This window comes from Melozone crissalis, unplaced genomic scaffold (genome assembly GCF_028551555.1).
Source record: "Melozone crissalis strain CALT ecotype California unplaced genomic scaffold, PUWL_Pcris_2 ptg000034l_1, whole genome shotgun sequence".
Lineage (NCBI taxonomy): Eukaryota > Metazoa > Chordata > Aves > Passeriformes > Passerellidae > Melozone > Melozone crissalis.
Window position 1 is genome coordinate 5,362,140 of NW_026535812.1, and position 21,849 is coordinate 5,383,988.

General features: G+C 46.7%; 1 protein-coding gene across 1 annotated transcript in view; it reads right to left on the reverse strand.

Moving 5' to 3' along the window:
• RYK (receptor like tyrosine kinase) overlaps positions 1-15,619 on the reverse strand; it is a 55,744-nt gene extending 40,125 nt beyond the window's left edge. Inside the window, exon 1 of the mRNA XM_054283112.1 lies at positions 15,337-15,619. Within this exon, the coding sequence (XP_054139087.1) occupies positions 15,337-15,619 (283 nt within the window). The remainder of the gene's footprint in view (positions 1-15,336) is intronic.
• Positions 15,620-21,849: the final 6,230 nt, after the last annotated feature.

A 21,849-nucleotide genomic window follows, 5' to 3' on the forward strand; every position in this document is an offset into this window, starting at 1 on the left:
CAAGGAAGCTGCCTCTGGAATAAAGAAAAGCTTCTCCTGTTGATAAATGGTCCCAGCAACCAGAGGTTCACAGAAACATGTCAGAATTTCAGGAGGATACTCCTTGGTTTAATAGAAACTTTGTAGAGAAACTGATCACTGTAATCAAATGGGTACACAGCAATAAAATTGCCTATTGCAAAGCCCAGCTTCGTAAGAGTAATATAAAATGCAATCCTAACTGAAGCTGTCAGAAGCATCTTGATGTGTAATACCATTCAAAGGTATACAAAACCAATTTACCCTACAGAAAATCAAACCTCTAAGCTTTAATAGTGGTACAACACTGAGTAATTTCACTTTATAGGGCATCAATGTTTTGTGCCTGTACTGTCAGAAAAAGCTCCACACTAACAGGAGAAAATAATTATATTAATTTCACAAGCAAAATGTAAGAGCTTCATGAACATCAATGCTGTGCTGCATTCAAAATATTATGCTTCAAGACTGGCATAGAAAAATAATTCCAGAGGTTTTGTACTACAGCTCGGAATTCCTAAAAAAAGGCAGAAGATTGTCTGGCTCAGAGTCCTGTTCCCATCAGGGAGTTAAAGAAACTGCCTAGGAAAGGACTCAAACCAAAGGACACAGTGACACTTTACCAGCAGATCCTCTGTGCTCCCAGTGTTCGTGGTCACAAACTTCAGGAAGTTCCTCAAAAAGGCTGGAGTGGGACCTTTTAGAAGGGGCTGGAGTGCCAGGACAAGGGGGAATGGCTTCCCACTGCCAGAGGGCAGAGTTAGATAGGATATTGGGAAGGAATTGTTCCCTTAGAGAGAGGTGAGGCCCTGGCACAGGTTACCCAGAGAAGCTGTGGCTGCCCCATCCCTGGAAGTGTCCAAGGCCAGGCTGGACAGGGCTTGGAGCACCCTGGGTTAGTGCAATGCTGTCTCTGCCCATGGCAGGGCGTGGGACTGGATGGGCTTTAAGGTCCCTTCCAACCCAAACCTTTCCATGACTCTGTGATTAAACTCACAGGCAGTATCTCCCAATCTCTTCTCACTAGATCGTTTTTCTCCTAGGAATCTGGGTCAATGTTTTCTCCAAGCCTGGAAACAGATGGATACACCCTTGGGAAATGTCAGTGTTTCAATACAGTACAGTAATTTCCCCTTTTAAGCTTATCAATGATTAAAACATTTCCCCTCTAGTACATCTTTTCCCATCAGTGAAATCAGACAAAATTCCTTTTCCCATGCACAGCTAAGAACCAGGGTCCTCCCCAGAAAAGCAAGCTCCCATCTCCCCACCTCCAATTCACCACAGGACAGATCTGCTTCCAGATCATCCTTCCATTTCTAATTTTTCATCCCCTCACTACCTCCCCACCTCAATCCTGAATTCCCCAAGCACTCTGTCTGTATAATTTATCTCAATCAGACCAGCAAAACACACAGAACTTTGCAGCTGAACCTGCCAGTGAGAAAAAGCCCCAGCCTGTGCTGCAGGCAGGCAGCCAGGCAGGCAGCCAGGCAGGCAAGTGTGTTCTGCAGGCACAGGGGAGCCCAGGACTGATCCTGGGAGCTGCAGCACATCCCAGCCCTTGGGGAAGGCACTGGGAAGGCACAGCCAGGTCAGGAATCACACAGGGCACTGCAAAGAACAGCAGCGAGAGCCAGAGCTGTGGTTCACTGATGGGGTGTGGGATCTGAGTCTCACCGTGACAGCTGAACTCAGAACTGCTTTGATTCTGCATTTCCCCCTTTTCCTTCAGACTTGCAAACTCACACATGCCTGGCAACATTCCTTATTTAAGCCTTCAGCAAGCCAAGTGCAAGGAGTCAAGCTGAGACTATGCAGGGAGAGAAAACAAGTGGGGGAACACTCCTCAGTGAGTTTAACTCCCTGGATTAGTGAGGATGCCCAGGAGCATCCCACACTGAGGGTGAGACTGCAGCAGCACTTAGATGGAGCTTACACTGAAACAGCCCTGTGACTTCATCAGATGCTGTAAGGTTTTTCCAAAGCGTGCTTTGGACACAGGTAACTTGGAAAAATGGGCATCAAATGAAGCAGGTCACTGCCAATACACAGCCTCAAACAGAAACCTCTATGTTTCAGTTTTTTAGTGTAAATCTCTTCCAAACTCAGCAGCAGCATAAGGTGCACCAGCTGAGGTAGCAGGCTGCAGAGGAAAAGAGAAACAAGTTCTAGTTTCTCACTTGTTTCAGATTTCAAGAATGTTCAGTTAACTACTAAACCTAACCCTCCTTACTGATGGGTGAGGGGAGGGAAATGAGAAAATGTAATTCTGCAAGATGCTGGGTTCCTCTGAAGGTGCTCAATTCTTCCACTATGTAAGGCAAATCCAAGATGGATTTAATGTTTTGTGTCCTAAATGGAATAATAAAAGGAGCAAACAGGTGGGTCTAAGAGGAAAACACAGATGCAACACAAACAACTACAGGAAATTGGCAGGTCCTCAATCATTTTCTAGGCAAAGTGGCAAAACATAAAGAAAGGGGTAGAGAGCCCTACAAAGAAATATCACAAAACACAGAGGAGGAAAAGCAGCTTCTGTTGGTTTAAGCAGAATATTGGTGATCAATTCTGACCAGTTTAAAAGCTGGGCTGCAGCTTTGCTTTGGCAAAGCTCCCTAAACAAGTCCATATGCAGACAAGGTACAGCACAGAAGGATCTGGTTTCTCCTTACTTGGACTTGACTAACCTACACCAACACACATGAAATCAGTTCAGAGCAATGCTCTGCTGGATTTCGAGGCAAAACCACCGACCTTTCACCCACGCAACTTCTAAATCTCGTTATTAACTTCCACATCTTTGTACCTTGGGCACAGACTTGAAAGAATAAATTAAAGTTGAAGGCAAACAAAAAGGTAAATTTAAGCAGCAGCACAGAGAAAGTCTGTCATTCTTTGCACTGTTTAACATAACAAAGCATCTGGAGAAACTCAGAAAGGAAGGGGAGAGGCCAACTTTCATTCCTAGATGCCAAAGATGCTGGGCGGCCCTTGTGTTCATGACAAAATTGAATCATGTCAGTCTAGCAGCCTAACAAAACACTTCTTTTCAAACGCCCCTGTGCAAATGCAGTCTAGCTTCAACTCTTTCTTTTTTTTTCATTTTAAGCACAATATAAAAAAGAACCTTGCCTCTGCCACCATGGGAAAATTGGGTTTTATTTTTATGAAGAAAATATATCCTGCAATATGCATCAGTACTTACATGTTCTTAAAGATCATAGCAGGGTTTAGGAATCTCTTACCTGAGGTTGCACTTTCTTACTAAATCATTTGAAATCTCCATAACATAATTCTGGCAGATTTGTCTTAAATGGGGAGATACAAAATGAGTGTGCAATGCATGAGTTTCCTGAGTGTGCAGTGCAAGAGTTTCCTATTATTTTTGCTGCTTTGCAAAAAGCAGCATTTCATTAAAAGTAGTCTGGTAACAATAGCTGACAATTTTCTGTCCAGTGGCTCCCCAGCAGAGAAATGACTGAAATTGGGGGTTGTTTTCTTAATGTTTTAGTCTGTAATTTAAAATAGTTTCTTCATCAGCAGCTAAGAAATCTCTGCAGTGTGACATCAAACCACCACAGCCCACCCAGAGCAGAGCCACTCCTGATCCTGACTCACAGCCACTGAAACCAATTAAAGGCAAGATTTACCCAGTTCAGTGAGTTATGATCTCTATATAAATATTTTATTTGTTCTATTATGTACTCCAGAGAATGAGGCCTCTGCTTCTGAGCTGCTCATCTGGGTCAGTCCTCTGGCCACAGCAGAAGTTTCCATGCCAGGATGAACACTCATGTGAGAGAGTACAAACCCCAAGATTCCACCCCCCTCCCAAGCCTGCTCTTCCCACTCCACAAACACACTGGATTCTCCCAGCACTGGATAACCTACCTTGCTGAAAAAGACAGCTTCTTTTTACTTCAATTTTCCTTTCATTTAAAGCGCACCCTAAGTCTGAAACACTGACTTGAAATGCTAAACTTTGCTTGTTTTGCAGCAGGTTCTGCAAATGTCCACTGGAAAATACAGCCCAAACAGAAGGAAATGTGACTGTAGAATTAAAAATCAGCTCTTGACTACTGAAAATTCCTTTTATTTTTTACAGGGTAGAAAGAACACATTTCCAGAACAAGCCTTATTAGTTTGAATGTACTTAATTAATTCAGCAATCAGCTTTGCCCAAGGCTGAAACTACAGCTGGGAGTTCAAACATAGAAGGAAAAAATGCAAACTGATCCACACAGATTGATTTAGTTTAGAAAACAGCAAACTACTGGGAATGCAATACTAAGCCTCTGAAAATACTGACACACAAAAAACTACTTACATCATATTTGTGCATATCCAGTGTATACAATAATAAAGTGAATTTTGCTTTAATAAAACAAGTAACTGACCACAGGCTTCCACCTGCATTTTTACTTAAGCTTTCCACATAGCTACAGTCTGTCACTTGAAGCTGTTGGGCAGGATTTTGGGCTGAAATACTTGTTTTTAAACACCTTACACGTTGGGAGTCGGTGGAAAAGATGACTGATGAAAAATAAAACAGGGCAAAAACAAGTTAAACCTTCAGCAACGTGGAGATGATGAAGAAGCAGCTTTTCAGTCTCCTAAAACAGCACCAGGGACTGTCAAAGGATGGTGATCAGGTCAAGCCAAAAGATAAAGCTGCAGCACAAACCTAGCAATACTCACACCTCTGCAAGCTCATCCAAGGAGCAGCAGCAGAGGGAACACGGGCTGTGGTTACTTGTGACCTGGGCAGAGTTAACTTCTCATGAACTGGAGGGGGAATACAACGTGCAAGGCGTTCAATGTGAGGAAATACCCAACATAACTTCAAGGCAATTAATGCACCCTTGAAAACCGACCAAGACTCCCCGGCAGGAAATCTTAGCAGGAAGCTTCCCAACATCCAGCAAATGGGAGAAAAACTCTTCCCTGAGAGCTCTCATTAAGTCCTTGTGAATCTTCACAGGCAGTTCACCCCTAATTCACCTCACTGACACTGTTAAATACAATTTGCAAATTCAACACCTCAGGCAAATGGGATTTTTTTTCCACTGAAAGCCCTTTTGGAAAGTCAGAGGGAGGACTTCACTTCCACAGGAAGAAGCTCCCCTAGGAGATGCCACCTGCTGAAGCACAATCAATATTTAACTCCATCCATACTAAACAGAAGATATTTATTGTTCCTAGGACCCACCTGCTTACCCTTTGTCGCTGAACAGCAACAACTACATTTCAACCACCTGCTTGTTCTTCTCACCTTCACCTAAAAAAGAAAAATCTCCACTTTTCTGCTAGATAGGATATACAAATCTCTGTAGAAACAGTTAAATGACCCTTCTTAATTGTGGGGGGAACCTAAACCAAAACCATATATCTCACCTCACAGCAAAATGCAAGTGGACTCTGCTCCTGAGAACACCTTTCTAAATAAAATTTGGCCATTGCAGGAAAAAAAAAAGAAAACCTAGAAAACTCACCAGAACAGCAGCCATGTTGCTGTTAATAGGGCAGGATGGTGCCCATGAGTTACCTGAAGCACCAATTCCAAAGGAAAAATGCAGCAGAGATGCACAAAATGGACACTTGAAGGCAGAGGAAAATTAGTGGCAAGGATTTACACACAGGGCAAGGGGAAATGAGACAAGTGGGAATAGGAATGGCACAGATACAGGGTTGGAAGCAACTGAAAGGAAACTCAGTAATACAAAAAATAAATCTAACTTCAGGGAAAAACAGAAAAGAACTTTATTCTTAGGTGTACTTATGAAATAAAAATTGAACTTAGCAGCTATGGCAAATCTCATAATTACTGTAATATGAAGTTTGATACTCTTTTTGAATTACAATGAAAGCAAACAATGAAAATAGAAAAAAAGGTTCCCTTCTCATGAACTGCAGCTGCCAAGAGCATAACCCTCAAAATCAAACCTCTGATCAAATGCTCAGTAGTGCCCCAAAGTTTTGGAAGGGAGCTGCTGTCACCTTCCCAGCTAAAACACCACCACAGAGGTATGGCAGGTGTCATCTGGGCTTGTGAATTACATGTGTTTGTGGTGTTTCAGTGTCACCTGCCGAGAGAAACTGTGCCATTGTATTTTTATTTCATTTAGTTATAGCAATGCACCCACATGTTGATGAAGTTATCCCTGCAGACAAGACCCAAAGTCACCTCCAGAACAGTGTCTGGGCCAGTGCCATGGCTATTCCAGTAATGAGTACCTGACAGAGTACAAATAAATTTAATATTCATTAGGAAGAACAGACACACTCCCTCCCTCAGTGCATCATGTGGGAAATGGATTTATATAAAATATTTAAAATTTGAAAATTCATATAGTGTGTATTTGTATGCAAATTTTGAGACAAGAAATGTTGATTTAGAAATGTGATGGAAAAGGATAAATATTGTTGAGAGAGGAATAGAATTAGAAATAGGTTTTAAAAAGTGGTTTTGTAAAAAACATTAGATCTTTTAGAGAAATAGAACTATAAAAGATATTGTAGTAGGATTTATGAGAGGTAATTTGAGATTATAATTTTAAGGTATTTGTGGTATAGTGTGGTAAAAGTATAGGTTAAGAAATGTTTACAGTGCATTGTAATTAAGAAATAGCTGGGTTTTGATTGTAATGGTGTGAATTGTAACGTTTGTATTGTTTTCTTTTTTATATGACACTGAAAATGGAATAAAAGTTTCTAAAACACCAAAAAAACCCACTTCAGATCCCTCAGCTTTGAAGTCTGTACTCCTGGTTTTGTGCCTGACAGGATTGCTGAAGGGATGATGGACTGTCCACACCTTTTTGAGATGCTTTGAACACTTTCATCAGAGTGACACGGATTGTTTAACAAAAAACCAAATTCTAAACAAACCAAGCCAGGTCTGTTCATTCCTGTGGCCATCTCTAAACCTACAGAGCTTAGTATTTTTTTCTTTTATTAGGAATTATTCTGCAAGGCCATCAGCTTATTTCATAAAGGCCCAAACAGGTTGGAGAGGATAACCATCATTAGTTTATTAGTCTGCTCTATCATTCCAAGCTGCAGCTCCCATGCCTGTGCTCCTGCTCTGCTCTTTCCCAAGCAGCGTGCTGAAATCAATATACTGGTTAATTTAATTACAGCTATTCAACACCCAGTAAGTGGCAGGGAAATTCTAAAGCATCACATTAGTTTCATGCTGCTGCTTCTGCTCCCAGCTCTCCGGAGCAGTCAGTGCAAATATGTGAGTTATCCGCTTGAGAGAAGGACAAAGGCAGCGATGGAAGAGGAATAATGCCTTTGAAGCCTCTGCCATCGAGCCCTTTGTGCCACCACAAGGCATTTGCAGAGAGTGTTAGCATTCATCCCGACATGGGAGCTGCTGGTGCTGCTGCCATTCTGGGGGGAAAAGGGAAAAGAGCTCAATTCAACAGGCACAACTCATTAAATGCACTTCAGCCTGTACTCCCTGCTCTCACAGCTGAGACCTCGAGTAGGATTCAATCCTGCACACTAAAGTACAGAGGAGTAACTCTGACTCCAAGTAGAAGCCTCCACAATATTCCAGTCTGGAGAGTTTCAGGTAGGAATTAGTCATCAAGTCATTTCACTAGAGCTCAGCACAACCCTGAATCAACACATTTGGAATTTGTCTCATTAATTCAGCTTTTCCAGTATCCAAACACAACCGTGAATAGCAGGAGGGGAGGAGAAAAACACGAGGCTTCATGGTTTAAAATACCCAGAGTGTACAGTACAGCTGCCTGCACAGCTCCCACTCTCAGGAAAACACCACCCTGGGATTTTGTGTGCCTGTGAACATGATCCCTATCTCCTTTATTTCCCTCTGCGCAGGGCAGGTGGTGTTTAGGAGCAGTTTCGGTCCCTGCCTTCCTCTCAGTATCCTGAGCCTTTCTTGCTGGCTTTTCTCCTGCATGCACGGAGCTGTGCCTCCATTTCCTCTCTTTCGTTTCCATTCTGTCTGTGCACTGGAGGGAGAAAGAGACCAAACAATCAGCAGTGATAAATAGGATGCTGCCAAACAGAATGCAGGTGTAAAGTCACAGGAGTGAGAAATGCAGCCTCGGGAATTTTTCCCCTCATCACCACCAGGACAGCCTTCAGAGGTCAGATTTCTTCCAAGTCCCTGACACACAAATGTTACAAGAGCCACAAACATTTATCACTAGACAGACCTTGGCCTCGGGGGAGCTGAAATGGCTGTTTCCTCCCAGGCCTGAGCACAGACAGAGCTGCACCAGGCAGCCCAGCTGCACTCCACCCCTGCAGTCCCCCCTGAACACCAATTTCCAGAAGGAAAGGATTCTTCTCCAGGCAGGATTCAGACAGAGCCCCCAGCACTGTAAATCCCAACAAAACAGCTGATGTGGTAAAGCAGGATTCAGAAATCAACCACCCATCTCAGCAATGCTGAGCAGATTAACACACACAAGGCCTGAAGTTTATTTCAGACTTCTGCCTCAGTGGCATCACAGAATATGGTTTCAAAGCAATCCTAACCCAGCCCAGAGGCTGCCTCCTCTAGGAGGAAGGCCTTACACTGGCTATTCAAGCTTCTAGAAGCTTATTCTTCTGCAGGTTTGCAAGTATTACCAATATGTGGATTATACAAGTGGATTATACAATTTCACACATCCCCAAAGAAATGGTGGTGCACTGTTATTACAAGTGTGCAAGCTAAAGGGGAGGTAACAGAATGGAAGGGGACAGAGGAGCCCCAACTGCAGCTGGTCTCAGAAACCTCAATATGGATGTGAACCATGGCACTGGGTCAATCAGACCAACAGGCACCATGGAAGGCTCCAGAAGAAACACACGTAAATCAGACAGACACCCAGGCACAATGGGAGGCTCTAGAATGAACACAGGTAAATCAGACAGACAGACACCCAGGCACAATGGGAGGCTCTAGAAGGAACACAGGTATATCAGACAGACAGACACCCAGGCACAATGGGAGGCTCTAGAATGAACACAGGTAAATCAGACAGACAGACACCCAGGCACAATGGGAGGCTCTAGAAGGAACACAGGTAAATCAGACAGACAGACACCCAGGCACAATGGGAGGCTCCAGAAGGAACACAGGTAAATCAGACAGACAGACACCCAGGCACAATGGGAGGCTCTAGAATGAACACAGGTAAATCAGACAGACAGACACCCAGGCACAATGGGAGGCTCTAGAAGGAACACAGGTAAATCAGACAGACAGACACCCAGGCACAATGGGAGGCTCCAGAAGGAACACAGGTAAATCAGACAGACAGACACCCAGGCACAATGGGAGGCTCCAGAAGGAACACAGGCTGCTGCAGGGAACTTGTCCCAACCTGCTGCTGCTGCACAGCCCTGAACATCTGCCTGTCCCCAGCCCCACAGCTCCAGAGCAGGGTGGGTACAACCCACCCACAATCCCAAACGCACCGTACTGCACACCCATCACAGACTGTCAGTGGGCTAAAGGACTATACAGAGCAAAGTAACAGAATTATTATCCTAAAAACAGCACCTGCATTTCACTGGATATATCAGAACATTTTGTGCAGTTTAGTTTTGTTTCAGTGTGTGCTGTCTGCCAGGATTAGAAGTGCACTTTCCATCCAGGTGTGCACCTGTATAAATCTTCCCTTTCTACTGGCGCCATGAACTGGGATTTTGTACTCCTGGAAAGACAGGCATGTGGAACACTGGAAAAGTACAGCCTGCAAAAAGCTTCTGTTCTTCAAAGCCAAGCACTTAAAAGCTATGAAATGAAGATTTCAGAACACATATCAAGAGAACCTGACCCTGAACTGTAACTCTTGTACCACACACACATCTGCTTCTATACCTTGGGGTACATCTGCTCCTTGGGGGACATCTCCTTCATCCTCCTGCAACCTTAGAGGCTTTTGCTGCATTTTTTCCAGTACCTGTGAGTTCCCCAACTCCCATGGAAAATGAACTTGGGTGCTGCTAACAACTCTCACTGAGAGCACAGCACTGACTGGCTGGTGGTGCTCCAGGCTGTGATTCTGTCCAAGCAGGCTGAGTGGGATTTTAACAAGGCCCTGAAGCTTTTCAAAATCACAAAGAATACACACTTTCAGCTCCCTTTCATAACAACCAGGCAACAAAGGAACAAGAGGATTCCCAGCCACTATAGACGCTGTGCAAGTACCATCAAGCACTTTTGATGGGAACTCCTGTCTGTGGCCAACTCCCCAAAACAATGACATCAACAAAGATGTTTCACAGCATAAAATGAAGACAATTAACATCATCTGCTGCAATAAGATGATGCTTAGACTCCATTTCTAACATAAAAATTGCACTTGGCCTCTAATTTCCCAGGATTCTGCTCAGCTCTGGTGAAGGCACACCTGGAGCTTCCCAAGAGAAGAGCCACAGAACTACAAGAGAGGGCTCAGTGAAGGACCACAAAGAGGATTAAAGGAACTGCAACACCTCTACCATGAGAAGACACTGAGAAAGCTGTGGAGAGCTGGCTCAGGGGGATCTCATCGATGTATGTAAATATTCAAAGGTGTGTGCAGAGAGAAGGAAGCAGGTTCTTCCCACCTGATCCAAAAATCAGGCACAAACACAGGAGGGTCAGCCTAAGCAGCAAGAAAAATTCATACAGAGAGGGTGACTGAGCACTGGCACAGGCTGCCCACAGAGGTGGTGAAATCTCCATCCCCTAAGATGTTCAAAAGCTCCTGGATGTGGTGCTGGACAAGCAGCTCTGGGTGGCCCAGTTTGGGCAAGGGGTGGGACCAGATGACCTCCAGAGGTCCCTGCCAACCTCAACCACCCTGTGAGTCACCACCTCAATTTACAAACCAAACAAACAACCCTCCGCTGTAAGAGATTTTGCATCGATGCTGGATCTTGCAGCCAGACAACTCATTTTAATAAACTGCACAATGGCTTTTAATGAAATTCTAGAACACATAAGTACAAGTCACAGAAGTGAAATTAATTTAACTCTGTAATTGAGTGAGTGCAAATATAAAACTAACAACAGACAGCATTCAGTGATTGCTCAGAAGAAACTAGGCCAGAGAACACTAAATTTGGAAACTCAATGTAAACATTGTAGGACTTCTGACTTGAAAATTCCCCTGCAATTCTAATTTAGCCCCCCGTACACATGCATTCTGATAGCCCTTAGTTACACAATAATGTGGTGGTATTTTCCCCCCATGGGACTGAAGTCTCAGTTAACATCCAGACCAGACTCCTAAAAAGATCCAGAGCCATGTGACAGGAGGGCTGTCCACAAGACCAATTTCACAGCTGAAAGGCACGTAGCCTCCAAAAAAACCCCTGCAGGGACAGAAAGGGTTGTCCTCACTGCTTGAGCACCTGACTGCTGCCATGAACGCTGCAAAAGAACAGCATGCAATGCCAGGAGAGCTGCTTAAGCCAAGTTTTCACAGGCAGCTATTGATTCTGGTCCTCAGAATCAGAGGGTACAACCTGTGAGGCTGAACTGCTGGGAACTCACAATCATGGTCTAAGAGATACACCAGGAATGCACAAAGTGCCAAATAACAGTGTTCTAAAACAGACTAGATCCAATCCTTAATTATTAAAGTGAGCTATCTAATAATAATGAGTATTTTCTACCTTATTCTCTAAACCTTAGATTGGTACCTGCAAAACAGGGATACACCAGCCTTCACATCCCAGGATCCTGTGAAAAGCAGAACAATGGAGCATTTCAACATGAGGCAAACACCACACTCTGACTTCATGGGAAAACTGCAATGAAAGTCACTGAATCAAGCAGAGACCTCCTACTGAGCAACTCATCACTAACTCCACACCACCTGCACATTCAGCACCACAGCGTGGGCACTGGAAAAAGGGATAGGATCAGGTGGTGCTCTCACACCTGTTCAGTCACTACATAAAACTGACAAAGCTTTCTTCAGGTCTAAGCACAGGTCCAAAAAGGTTCTCTAAAAAGCTACAGATGACGGTGCTAAGAGAGTTCACAGACACCCCTAAAATGGTGGTGGTGCTCTGGATGTCTCTCCCCAACAAGCAGCACCTCCCTTCCTCCTGCCCAACTCCCCCTCACCCTGAACCTCACCACTGCTCTCACCCTGACACCTCTGCCTCCTACTGCCATCGCTGGAGTCACCTCAGCCAAGTCCCCTCAGCCAACTCCTTCCTACTCCATCCCCTCCAGTGCAGAATCCTGCCTGGTGTAACTGGAATCTGACACATTCAGCTATGTGAAAACCACAGATTATTTTTCCCAAAGGCTTGTAGTCTGGATGGCTGGGGATATTTTCCATGGGAATGGCAAGAGATATTTCTGACAGACACACCATATGCCTGCCATATAGCAAGCCCTGCTTTCAGACCCTGAGAATCCACAGTGTTTCGAAATAAAAATCCACCTCACACAACAAGATGAGCCAGTTTCCTCTAGTTTTCTCCTACATAAAGTCCTGAAGACTACAAAACAATTCCTCCTAAGGCAGACACATGGTCAGGATTCCACAGACCGACGGTGGAAATCTGGCGTGAGCACACAGGAAAGGAGCAAGCAGTTTTCACTGTAAATCACCATTTCTGTCCTTCCTCTGTGCCACAAAGAACAGCAGCCACAAATAATCTGCAGCAAGTTCCTATTTCACTTCCAAGAGCCACAGCCTGATTAAAACACAGCCCATGGTTCTGCAAGACACTGAACTCTGGGTTTGGGGAAAGCAGCAGCACCAGACACTGCACTGAACCGTGTCAGCCTGGCTGATGGAGAGACCACATGGGGATGTGGCCCCACAGAGTTTCCACCAGACCCTGGGATGCTCCAGCTCTGCATCATTGTCTGTGACTGATTCAGCAGCCACATGTGTGCTTACATTTATTCTTAATCAAATTTGTCACCTAAAGATGTACAGGGGTGATATTTAGAAGCATGAAAACAGCACAGATTGTAGTAACTGTAGTAATTCCATGTAACATTTGCATTTATGAGCAGAAAATCTGAGAGTTTCTGCTCAGCCACAGCAAGACAGTAGCAGACACGAGATTGTTTAGAGACAAAAGGTGAAAGAATCCAGCTTCTATTAGCAGCTTCACTGAACTTAACACTTCACTTCACAAGCAACCTCATTTTCCTATCCCCCGTGACTGACTGTCCCAGCATCTGCTGACCCACAGCTTCTCTCAGGGAAGTTCCAGAAGCTGAACCCCCTCGCTGCCCTTTGCAACTTCACACGTCAGTATGAGACCTTAAACCATGAACTTGATTGTATGCAAATCTCAATCAGATACTACTAAATGGAACGTGTGAAAAGCTGGCTTTGTTTTCAGAATCGTGAACACCTGGAACTAAACTGTTTGTCCCTCTGGATTTTCTTCTGCCAAAAGAATACATGAAGTTATTGATAAATTGGCCTATGTCTAAATGCCTCCTTAAACTACATCTCACCTACAGAGAACAGCACGTGTAGAGATGCCCCTAAAATTAAATCTGCTCAAGCCAACAACACAATTTAGATCGTGGAAGTTTAGTTTGCAACAGATTTCCAGTGATTTGAACCCCACTAACTGAAGGAAGCCCCAGTTTATCTCCACATTAGATTCCAATTTATCTAAGTCTCTGGGGTCACAGAGGCAGAATAGATCATTCATGTCAGATACTAAAAGTGATATAAACCAGTCACAGAGTAGTAAGTGATTTCAGCCATGTAGTAATAGACACCCATAACTGAGGCTAGACGAAGAAATTTAGCTTAAAAAATAGTAACAGCACATCTTGCCTCCTCAGTTGCTACTTCATGATGAATAATTATGTCAGTGTGCCACAGAAGCCTGAACAAATCCAACTAACAGAGATTTCAGACACTAGACAGGGGAGAGCTCAAACCTTAGCATTCAGTACTCCAAGATTAACTACTTATTTAGAACCCCAGCTCAGCAGCAAGCTAAATAAGACATTTTCACCCTCTATCTGTACCAGAGCATCCGGCCGCAAGCACGTGCCACGTACAAATGACAACAGCAGGACACTGATCACCAGGGCAAACCATGAGGGAAAAATGTTTACAGTGTCCTTCAGCCCTCAGATCCCCTGACTTGGGTCAGCTGCGTGCTCGCAGAGTGCAAATTAACTGGAGATATTTTTATTTTGTCCATTTGACGTAAATAAAGTCTTGCACTGCCCGTTTTTCAGCTTGCAGAGATACAGGGCACTTGGGAAAAACAAATCACTGGGGACACCAACAGATTTGTTTTGAGACTCCAGCCACCAACTCTAAACAAGAGCCTATGGGAGGCAAAGCCTACAGAAAACAAATCTTTGTTGAAGTCAGCCTCTCCAAGCACAGAACTCCTGTGAAAGCCTTCCACAGCGGGCCAGATGGGGGACTTCAGGAACTGCCTCCAAGTCCTTCCACAGCAATTGCCAGCCTGACTAGAAATTAAGATTCCTTTCACACACACACACACCCAATTATTGCCAGGTCTCCTCTCTGCCCTCTGCATGTCGCTTGCCTGGCTAATTAAATCATGGGCTTGAACTCACCTCTCCCAGGGCTTACCCTGCTCCCACAGGACACCATCCCGGGTTTCTCCAATCTGGGGAGCCCCACACCATAAGGGTGCAGCCTTTTCTTCCCCTAACCACACACACACACACAAAGCAGCACAGAGACGTCTGACTCGTCTATTCTCACCATGACCCCAGTCCTACAGAACCCACAGATCCCTGGGATCACCCATCCCACAGTTCTCTATCCCCTCCTGAGCTCCAGGTCCTTCATCCACACTCATGACCCTTTCCATCCTCCTCTGCACCCCCAAATCTGTGTCCCACAGACATCCCCCGTCCCCTGAACCCCCCAGCAAAGCCCTGTCGTGCTGGCACCCACCATCCCCACCCCAGTGCCTGAGCCCCCAACCCTCCCGAGCCCCAGCTCCTTCATCCCTGCTCACAGCCACTCCCACAGAACGCATACAAATATCTGGATTCACCCATTCCCATGCCAGACCCACAGACCCCCATCCTCTCATGAGCTGGAGATCCTCCATCCCCACTCACAGCCTCGCCAGCATCCGAGATCTGTTTCCCTCCCAACATTCCCATAGACACCCCAATTCCCTGCTGGACCCCACAGCCACCTCCGATCCTGCTAACGCACATCATTCCCAGTCCAGTCTCACAGCTCCCCATCGTTTCCCAGCCCCCCCAAACTTCCACCCCGGGCGGCAGAACTCTCCTGAGCCCCTCCAGAGCGGCCGGGCTCCCCCGCCCCAGCCCCGTGCCGGCCCCGGGCCCCGGGGCGCACTCACCGATCAGCTGCCGCACCTCCTCCTCGCTCAGGTAGATGCTGAGGCTGGGCCCGGGGCCGCTGGGGGGCCAGTCCGGGGCATGCGGGCCGAGGCCGGGCTGGCCCTGCACGCCGGCGGGCAGCACCAGCAGCAGCAGCAGCGGCGGCGGCAGGAGGCGGAGGAGATGGCGGCGCGGGCCCCGCACCCGCCGGCCCCGCCGCGGCTCCGCGCCCGCCTCCCCCGCCGCCGCCTCACGGGGCCGGCCCCGCCGCCCCCCGCCGGGCTCCCGGTGCCGCGGCACCATCGCTCCGCGGGGACGGAGGGACGGACGCAGGGCCGGGGGGAAGCGGGCGGGACCCCCCCGCCCCGCCGGACCCTCGCACGGCGCGGCCGCCGCCAGGCCCCGCCCCGCGCACGCGCCGCTCCCGCCGCCGCGGGCGGCCCCTGAGCGCGGGCGGGAGGGGCGGGATCCCCCTCACGGCTCTTCCCGCCTCTTCCCGCATCCCGCCCGGCGCCGGGAGGAAGGGGAGGAGGGACACACAGAATCCCCGCTCTCTGCGAAGTGCCCGTCACGGAATGACAAAATCACTGAGATCCGGGAAGACTTCGAAGACCGTCGAGTCCAAGCTGTGACCCATCCCCACCTTGTCACCCAGCCCAGAGCACTGAGTGCCACGTCCAGGCCTTCCTTGGACATCTCCAGGGATGGGGACTCCAAACCTCCTTTGCAGCCCCTTCCGGTGCTGGCCACCCTTTCCATGATGCCCAATATGAACCTGCCCTGGCACAGCTTGAGGCCCTTACTTCTCTGTGGCATTCACATTCTCTGAAAAATCCCTTCACTCGGGATTTTTCGCCTGGGAAGCTGAGAAGCCTCAGAGAAAAGGAAAACGATTTTTATCTCATTTGCTTCTCCTCTGTTTTGCCCCTTTGGAATGTGTTTCGAGATTGTTTATCCACAGGCGATTGTTTTGTTGGATTATGGTGTGAGTTGTTTTCACTCTTTGGCCAATTAGGGCCAAACTGTCGGGACTCCGGAAACCAGAGTCATGAGTTTTCATTATTATCTTTTTAGCATTGTGTAAGTATCCTTTCTGTATTCTTTAGTATTGTTTAGTATAGTATCATAAAATAATAAATTAGCCTTCTGAGAACATGGAGTCAGATTCATCATTCCTTCCTTCATCGAGGCACCCTACAAATACAATACTTGTCATCCTGCCCTTGTTCCCTGGGAGCAGAGCCTGACCACCCCCAGCTGTCCCCTCCTGTCAGGAGTTGTGCAGAGCCACAATGTCTCCCCGTGAGCCTCCTTTTCTCCAGGCTGAGCCTCTTTCCAGCTCCCTCAGCCTCTCCTAGTGCTCCAGCCCCTTCCCCATCTCCGTTTCCTTCCCTGGACACGCTCCAGCCCCTCCATGTCCTTGTTATGAGGGCCAGAACTGGACAGAGCACCTGAGGGGCCTCGCAGTGCCCAGTCATTGTCACTGCCCTGGTCCTGCTGGACCCACTGGCCTCTTGCCCACATGGGCACACCTGGGCTCATGTCCAGCATCTCCAAAGCCTTGGCCAAGTCCTTTATGGCATCTGACCCCAATCCCCCAACAGTGGGATCCACCCACTGGATCACCTCATATTCACCCTGGGACTCTACACATCCCCATGCTCCCACTTTGCTGTGGTTGACTCCATCCCCAAATCCTTCCAGGCCCCATCCAGGATGGGCCAGGGGATCATGACCAAAACTGGAAATGCTCTGCCAAAATATCCCTGAAAAAAAAGATAATTCCACAGTGACAGACTGTGGGATGCCTGGTGCCCACCAAAGCTGCTCCATCAGCTGGACAGGGGAGAGAAAATATAATGCTCCTAAGTTGACATAAAAACAGGAAGAGACCACTCAGCAATTACTGTCATGGGCAAAACAGGAGGGAAGTTTGAGGAAATTTATGGAATTTATTACCAGATTTGTAGGATAATGAGGAGTCTGTTTTGGAGCTGGCCGACATCAGCTCTATCAGACACAGGGGAAGCTTCTGGCAGCTTCTCAAAGAAACCACTCCTATAGCTCCCCCACTACCCAAAACCCAACACACTGCTCAGAGGCTTTCCTAATTGGAAATACTGCTGGAATACCAGTGTTTTAGTTAAAGAGAATTTCCTTTTTTGGTAATTTTTTTAAAACAAAAAAATTTAAGGTTTTTTTAAATGCACTGTTTATAAGTATATAAAACATACTGATGTTATATTTAACGTTTTAATCTGCTCTTTTATCTTACGGTCCTTTCAGAGCTAAGAAGCAGCAGCATTTCATTTCACTGTAACAAAGGGCCTTTGGCCCACAGAGGATGGGGATTTCAGCTCCAGCCAAGCCATTGCTGCCTGTAACGATCCTGAAGTAAAATCCAAACTGTAAACACATCTCCTGTTCTGTTACAGTATGGAATGCCAGCAGCAGGGCTGCTTGACAGCTGATATATTTTAAAAGAATGCAATAATAATCAAGTCCAACAATGCAAACAACATTAAATTCCAGTGTGAGGCTTTGAATCTCCTATACAAACATTCCTGACCTTTTCCCAAAATCCTCTGCTGTGCAGTATTTCAAAAGTAAGGATTTCTGTGGCAGTTTGTTGCAAAACCCTTTCTCAAGGTGTCCACCTTTCCCCCGAAACACAAAACCTTTGTTCCAATTGGCTTAGGAAAGGGATTTTGTTTTTCTGAGCTGGCTCCTGACCTAAACACATCTTGTTCCTCATTTCTCAAGGCTGAAGAGCCACCTGCATTGTCACCTTCCTACCTGCTGTCACACCTGGCTGCTCTCCAGCTACTCTGGAATCCCCAGAGCAGTGACAGCTTTGCTCTTAGCAAATCCATCGATGGGAGCTGCCTGCTTGGTTGAGATTTTCAGCAGAAGCATCACAATATTCACTTATGACCATTAAATCCCTTAATGTCTTTAAATTCTGCACTCTCTCCTGACCTGCCAGGAGGAATTTTTTCCTATGGGACACTGTGACAGGAGGACACTGCAGCCTAATTGGCCACAGCAGGGTTTAATCACTGACTCTTTCAGCTCATAATCATAAGAGTGGAAAGTGTGTAGGAAGTTCTGTTCTTCTAATCACTGAGGTGAAAAAGGAGAAATCGCTCACACTCCTCCCCACAATATCCATCGCTTACTTAAACAGTGTGAGGTGTAAAAAAAAATAAAATACCAAACTGGGATGGAGCTGGAAATTACATGCAGGCCTGTAGTGGGGGGATGTGGCCCAGGCTGCAGAGCCCTCCACACCACAGCTTCTCCACAGGCCATTTCCTCAGCCTGGAAGCATGGCGCCTGGGCATCTGTGTTTATTTGCCCTGCAGATGTAGCCTAAATCCCAGACTCGGCGTGGTTTCTGATGCACCTCACTTAGGGACTCGTGGACAGACAGACAGTCAGACAATGTGTGGTATCTGATGTGATCAAAACCAAGACTGAGGCTCGCCAGCCAGAGACCAAACAAAATTTTGATGCCCTTTTCTGGTGACATTGGCAGGCAGCTTGTATGGGAAGGCACTGACAGAGTGTTGGCATGGATTTATCTATTGGAGGGACCCCTGCTTCACTCACAGTGAGTGTGAAGGAACAGCAGAAATTGCTGCTGCTCTCCAGAGGCTGGACAAGCCCAGTGAGGTTGAAAACGTGGTGTAGGCACCAGGCAGGAGACAAACAGCTCTTTTTATCTGTGACTTTGTGAAAGAGTTGGAAGAAAAAACAGAAAAACACAGACACTCCTCAGCTGTAACAGCCTGTAATGGTGACAGAACCCACAGGAACCCCGACATGGGGGTCCATTTTCACTTTCCACTGCACCCCATTTTTCCCAAACTTATTTCTGGCCTGTCTCTCTTCATGAGCACCAAAGGGACAACATTCATGCAGCCACCATGCATAACAAACATGACTTTAACCTTAACCTCAGCCACCCCTGCCTTGGGCATAAGGACACGATATTCAGCACAAATGTGACGTTCAGCACAAGGGCCCGTGCGGGGTTATTTCCCTGCATTTCTTTTCAGTGAGTATGTAACTTTGCCTCCTGGAAGCCACTGGCTGATTTTAACAAAAGGTCACCAAAACCACATAAACCAAACACAAATAAACACATTCTTGGGCTGCAGCTGCCAGCCTGTGCACGGCCGCTCACGGGGCTACAGGCCTGCCTGGGCCCCCCTTGCCCATGAAGCCAATTGCTTGCTGGGCTCTGATGTTGTAATTAAAATGCAGGCTGCAAGGATAATTGGGGGAATTAGAAGCCAAATGAAGGTTTCATGGATGTCAAGAAACATCTCGTTGGAAAAAGGTGAAAAATGCAATTCACAGGCCAGCTCAAACACTGAAGATCTTGTGTTGATTTTTTTTGGCTGCGCAGACTATTTTTGGCAGGATCGAGTTCACGGTCTTTCAAAACCATTCTGGGGAAGATTATATTGCAAGAGGATACACAAAGTCTGTCCGTGGCAAGCTGCTAGCAATAGCTGTGAACTCACAGCACTCACATGGAAAAGTTTTGCTTGGATAGACACTGGGATGCCTCACTGCATGTGCTCCCAGCCTGATTGTATCAGCATTTACCACCACCGTGTCCCGAGAGGCACAGAGGAGCTGGGATTCATTTCTGCATGTAAAACAAATCTGTGAAAGCAAATAGCTGACAATTAATGGCACTGATAGGAATTTGATACATGAGGGCCTCATGGAGGACACATGATACAGGGATGTTTGTGTGGGTGCTGGAAGATGGGAGACAGGGCTTTGGGAATGGCTGCTCCCTGCCCAGACTCGCTCACACACGCTGCTGCGATGGGGGCTGGCTTTTCCCACCTCCTCTTTGTGATTGTAAGTCACTGTGCAGCATTCCCTGTGGAGGAGAGCTGGCCCCTTCACACAGACACAGGAATGAAGTCCTGCTGCCTCTTCCAATCAGTCTTCCAACATTTTCCCCTTCAAACAGCTTCTCTCCTTTACGAGTACCAGGTGACCTCAGTGCTTGGATGGCTTCCAACTCAACTGCACCTTAGTTCTGTCACCCAGGAATCTTCAGCTCATCATTTGCTCAAGGACCTCTGCCCCCAGGCTTCTCTTCAGAAATGCTCTGGAGCTTTGGTTTTACTCGTGGATGAGCATTAGAAATTGGCAAGAGGGGCTTCAGATTTAGGAATGCTAGGCACAGCTGAGATTGTGCAAGCAGCAGGCTTCCTAAGCTATTTAGTATTAATTGACCTCTTTATTATTTAGTATTCCCCTTTATTTAGTATTTATTTGCCCCTTTCCATGGGCAAGGATGCAGCCATACAGCTCTGAGTAGGGATAAACCTCATCATTTGCTCTGCTTCACTTCCTGCCATTTCCTGAGGGCGTGCCCTCTTCTGTCTTTCCCAGAGCATGGTGCCCCAGGATTTCCAGTTCTCCTTGCTCATCAGGGTGGAACAAACTGGTGGCTTGCTGCTCGCTTTCTCCCACATCCCTGAATTTGCCATGCCTTTTCCCAAAGCAGGAGGAGAACTGAGGGAATGGACAACATATTGAGTAATATAAATAGACAGATGGCTTCACTCAAATCAGCACTGACCCGTGGAGTCTTCCAGGGGAGGGAAGAGCTGAAATTTCAAAGTTTAAAGTGTACAGACCTTCCCACAAACTCTTTTTGTCCCGTTACATCAACTGTAAACAGGCAGCAGTGTTGGGAAGACCGGTGCCCCCTGTCCCCCTGTTTCTTGAATAGCACTGAAGAAAAGGCAAAAGCTTTCAGACTTCCAACCTGCTCCCCTTTGCACCAGAGTCCTATTTTTCCTTTATTTATTTCCTAATTGTGCCCTCAGGTCCATAAAGCTGCCCTGCAGAAGGAAGAGCTGTCTGCTCCATTGCTGCAGTCTGGCTGCTCGGGCTGGGACACACAGAGAGGAAAAGTCACACAGCAGCAGAGGGAAATGTGTGTACAAGTTCCTGGAAATGTAGCATTTAATGGCAAAACCATCCTGGGCACATGAGGCTGGCTGGAGCTGCTGTGGCATGGAGCAAGGGAGGCTGGGGGAGAGCAGAGCCTCGGAATACGGTTTCAGCATGTGGTTGGGAAGGCACATGCCATTCCTGTGTTTGCCTTATAAGGGGAGCATGCATGCCATGATATTGCTAAATATGAAATGAATTGTTTGTGTTTGGGGGCTGGCTGTGTCACCTCTTCCCTCCACAGGACACCCAGGGGTTGCTGGCTGATGTTTGTGTGTCATTGGGAGCCTTTTCCTTGCCAGTGGATGCCAGGATTTGGGGCCATGGGTGTTGCACAACAAGGCTTATAATGCCTTTGTTACAGTTTGTTCTGCACTTGATCAGAGCTTGATGCTCAGGTGAGTGTTGGTATCAGGATGGAAAATTACAAATCAAACCATTTTCAGTGGAAAAATTGAGGGAAAATTGAGTACCTGTCGGAGGGAGAAGAGAAGGAAAGCAGGCACCTGAACCTACTCCTGCCTGGTCTTTTGTTGGCTTTT